At 51.7% G+C, this 4,445-nt stretch overlaps 1 protein-coding gene across 1 annotated transcript in view; it reads left to right on the top strand.

Annotated features, from left to right (window-relative positions):
* The window catches only part of SLC28A1 (solute carrier family 28 (concentrative nucleoside transporter), member 1), a 71,909-nt gene extending 69,303 nt beyond the window's left edge, over window positions 1-2,606 (top strand). The window contains exons 15-18 of the mRNA XM_011961060.1: window positions 238-319; window positions 1,377-1,475; window positions 1,565-1,676; window positions 1,934-2,606. Of these exons, the coding sequence (XP_011816450.1) occupies window positions 238-319; window positions 1,377-1,475; window positions 1,565-1,676; window positions 1,934-2,006 (366 nt within the window). The 3' untranslated portion in view covers window positions 2,007-2,606. The remainder of the gene's footprint in view (window positions 1-237; window positions 320-1,376; window positions 1,476-1,564; window positions 1,677-1,933) is intronic.
* Window positions 2,607-4,445: the final 1,839 nt, after the last annotated feature.

Raw genomic sequence — 4,445 nt, 5'->3', positions numbered from 1 at the left:
AAAAAAAAAAAAGGTTGAAGGATAGATAAGAGAGGAGGGCTACGTTTTTGATGTGGTGTGGTTTGAACCAACTCAGAGGTGGGAATCGCAAGGCTGGGGAAGAGGCAGCACAGTGGGCTTGAAGGTCAATTACATGTAAGAAGTGGATAAAGTTAAGGCCAGGGAGCCTGGGTGTTGTAGGGGTGCCCCAGGCCCATCTGAAGGGAGTCCCTCCTCATGCATCTTCTGTATTTTCAGGTCAGAGCTGAAGTCCTCACGACGTTTGCCCTCTGTGGATTTGCCAATTTCAGCTCCATTGGGATCATGCTGGGAGGCTTGAGTGAGTCTAATCGGGGCCTTACCAGTGTCTAGGAGAGTCAGAGACTTGAACTTGCTGGGAACATGTAGGCCTCAGTTGTCTCATTTGTCTAAAGCCGGACCCAAACAAGATGGCCATAGAGGCCAGGTGTGGTGGCTCATGCCTGTAATCGCAGCACTTTAGGAGGCCCAGGCAGGTGGATCACTTGAGGTCAGGAGTCTGAGACCAGACTGGCCAACATGGCAAAACCCATCTCTACTAAAAATACAAAAATTAACCAGGTGTGGTGGTGTGTGCCTGTGATCCCAGCTACACAGGAGGCTGAACCCAGGCACAAGAATGCTTGAACCCAGGAGGCGGAGCTTGCAGTGAGCTGAGATCGCACCACTGCACTCCAGCCTGGGTTACAGAGTGAGACTCTGTCTCAAAAAAAAAAAAAAAAAAGTTTCATAGAGTTTCCTCCTAGCCCTAGAATTCCCTGATTCTCTGCTGCTGCTGATAGCCCAGGAGGTTAGCACCTGGGCCTTGAAGGCCAAGCCTAGCTCAGGGACAGGAGGTGTGGTGCTGGCCTGTCCCCAAGGCTTTGGCCTGACTGTTCCCACACCCACAGGGGACAGGCAGGCAGGCAGGCCTGGTGGGGCCTAGGGTCAAAGGATCTGCACAGTTCTCAGTTCTTTACAAATAACATTTCCACTCCTGGCAGCTACCCTGCCTGGTGGTGTAATCATCCCATTTTACAAAGAAGGAAACAGAGTCTTGGAGAAGTGAAGAGGTAGCCCAAGTCACTCAGCTAGTGAGTGGCCGAGCCTGTATTTAATCCCAGGTCTGCCTGACTCCAAACTCACATTCTTTTCCTGCATCTGCCACTCATGGTGTGTGGGGAGATGTGGGGCATTGCCTAGGGGTCCAAGCCAAGGAGGACTCCTGAGCTCAGCAAGTGGTCAGGAGGACAACGTCTGTCCCTCTGGCCATTTATTAGTAGAAGAGGAAGGGAGATCAGCGATGCAGCCAGAGCTGCAGAACATGGGCAGACAGGGACATAGCTTCCCTGGCCCTGAGCACTTCTATCCCCTTGCAGCCTCCATGGTCCCCCAACGGAAGAGTGACTTCTCCCAGATAGTGTTCCGGGCACTCTTCACAGGAGCCTGTGTGTCCCTGGTGAATGCCTGTGTGGCAGGTGAGTGCAGGCCTAGCAGATTCAGAAGGTGGAACCCTGATTTTCTGGCTAGCCCAGGGGCCCTGTCCACCTACCACTTTCCTCCACAGGGATCCTCTATGTGCCCAGGGGGGCTGAAGTCGACTGCATGTCCCTCCTGAACATGACCCTCAGCAGCAGTAGCTTTGAAATATACCAGTGCTGTCGTGAGGCCTTCCAGAGGTGAGGGCCTGGACTGTGGGACCTGCATGGGACCCACAGTGATGGACAGAATGCCTGAGTGCTTGGGGGAATGCCTTTGGTACCAGGGTGAGGGTAGAAATATTATGGCTGCAGCTGATGGGGAAGGGAAGGCTCGAGGATCAAAGGAGGAAGGGTGGACTGGAGACTTGAAGCAATGTTCCCAGTGTTGCACAGCCTGGTTGTGGCCAGCAGAGCCAGGCCTGGAGCTCACACTGCAATCTTTGCTTTCTTTTTAGCATCAACCCAGAGTTCAGCCCAGAGGCCCTGGACAACTGCTGTCGGTTTTACAACCACACGATCTGTGCATAGTGAGGACAGAATATGTTTGTGCTTCTGTGCTTCTGAGGGCTGTTCTCCCCCAGAAGCATCTGTCCCCACCTTCCCTTTCCCAGGGCCCTCTTCAGGGAAGCCACAGGACTTAGCCCCTGCTCAATTCCACAATTGGGAAGGGGTCATGGAGTGAGTGTGCAGAGAGTGAGTGGGGACATAAGGAAGGACATGTCCCACTCCATCCCCCTTTCTGCTCCCCCATTTCCTACCTCCCCCAGTGTGAATTCTCAGGGTCACTTCTGCCTCCTCCCATTTCCTCTCCACATCCAAATAGCACCCTGGTCCTCTCTATCCCCCCTCTCCTGGGGTCCCTCACATGCCCCTTCCCTTCTGTTGTGGGCCGCACACCAAAGCCTCCTCCCCTCCCCACTTCCTGGGCACTAAGATCTCTCTGTGGCTTCCCCTGCCAGGTGGTGTCGCCCCTTTCTCTGCTTTCAGAGACTCCCTTCCCACCTTTCCTCAGAGCGCTTCCCAAACTGAGGTCCCATGGCACACTGTCCTGGGAGGCGTTCAGAGGGTTCCATAATGGACTAGGTTTGGAACCACTGGGTTAAATAAACTTAGAGAGGGCTATTTAGACTTTTTTTTTTGTTTTTTTTTTTTGTTTTTTTTTTTAACTGTGAACCTGTCAGAGCTTGGTGTGGATATGAGGCTTTTTCCAAATTTACTTGACCATAAAAACCTTTTCACTCTGTCACCCAGGCTAGAGTACAGTGAGGTGATCATGGCTCATTGCAGCCTCAATCTCTCAGCCTCAACCGATTCGCCCACCTCAGCCTCCTAAGTAGCTAGGACTACAGGCACGTGCCATCATGTCCAGCTGATTTATATATATATATATATGTATGTATATGTGTGTATATATGTTATGTATATGTGTGTATATATACATATATGTATGTATATGTGTGTATATATGTTATGTATATGTGTGTATATACACATATATGTATGTATATGTGTGTATATATACATATATGTATGTATTGGTTTTTTTTGGTAGAGATGAGGTCTTGCTATGTTGCCCAGGCTGGTCTCGGACTCCTGGACTCAGGTGGTCTGCCCAACTTGGCTTCCCAAAGTGTTGGGATTATAAGCATAAGTCACTGTACCTGGCCCATAAGAACCTTTTTGATGGAAGTGTCTCAGTTGAAGATTCGTGGAATACAACTTGGGAAATATTGGCTAATGTTCAAACTGCTTTACTGTAGCCAACTATAATATTAGCAAATGTTTATGTGGCACTGTGTGCCAGGCACTGTTCTCAGCGCTTTCTGTATTTTAATTCAATCCTTACAACAACTCCATGAAGTAGGTGTTATCATTATCACTAGTTGAGGAATCAGAGTCGCGGACAGGTTATGTGCCTAAATGAACACAGCTGGGAAGAGGCAGAGGCAGGATTTGAGCCAGGCCACCTAGTTCTGGGTGGTATAGGGGTGACCCGGGCCCATCTGAGGGGAGCCCCTCATGCATCTTCTGTATTTTCAGGTCATGACACAAACTGTGATGTGGAGCCTCTCTGTTGGGCTGCTGATGTTCAGGAAACCCTGATGTGTGGCCCACCCTCACCTCCTTCCCTGCCTTTCCTCTCCACCCCCAGCCCTCTGTGCCACTAGGTGAGGCCTGACGTCCCTCCCCTGCCTTCATTTCTGGAGTTCCCATCACCAGCATGCCCTCTCCATCTCCCTACCACCTGTCCTGCTCCCATCTTAGTTCTCATTTTACCCAGCAGCTTTGGTTTCCGGGACCTGTGATGCACCCTGCCCTTGTGGCTGCTGGGCCACTACACCCTCACCCCTACCTGCCAGGTCCAACTTCCTTCCCAGCTTGGGCTGGCCCTGACCTAGGGCAGCGGGAGGATGGAACCCTGGGCAGCAGTTATTCAGCTCAGCACCAGCAAGCCAGGTCCTGCTTCTGTTCTGCCACAGACTTTGGGCAGCAAAGTTCCAATGGGCAGCAGCCTTGCTTCTTGTGACCCCCACAGGCTGACCCGGATTCCCATCCTCAGGACCTGTGTTCTTCCCTTAGCTCCACAGAGTGGAGGCTTGGCATGACTCCGGTAGCTCCAACTAGGCTCTTGCTTTCTCTCTGCAGCCCTCCCTCAGTCACTGCCACCTTCTCCAGCTGTCCTTGGGCTGTGGGCAGGGTGCCCTGTTGATGTGGACTACACAGTCCTCTCCCAGGATTGGCCCTCTGTCCCTTCCCTGCCCATCTGTTGGCCTCAGCTCCACCAACTGGGTCATGGAACAGCCCAAGGACTGCCCTTCTCTGGAGTCCCTTCTCTGGACTCCCTGCACACTCATTCCATGACCAGTGGCCTTCCCTAGAAGACTGCAAGCCCCTTGAATATAGGGCTCACAATATACCCTTGTGTCTTAGTTTTGGCTGATAACAAAATACCATATACAGGATACC

Source organism: Colobus angolensis, unplaced genomic scaffold (genome assembly GCF_000951035.1).
Source record: "Colobus angolensis palliatus isolate OR3802 unplaced genomic scaffold, Cang.pa_1.0 Scaffold534, whole genome shotgun sequence".
NCBI lineage: Eukaryota > Metazoa > Chordata > Mammalia > Primates > Cercopithecidae > Colobus > Colobus angolensis.
The sequence above is the reverse complement of the archived record's forward strand: the minus strand, read 5'-3'. Positions and strand labels throughout refer to the sequence as shown.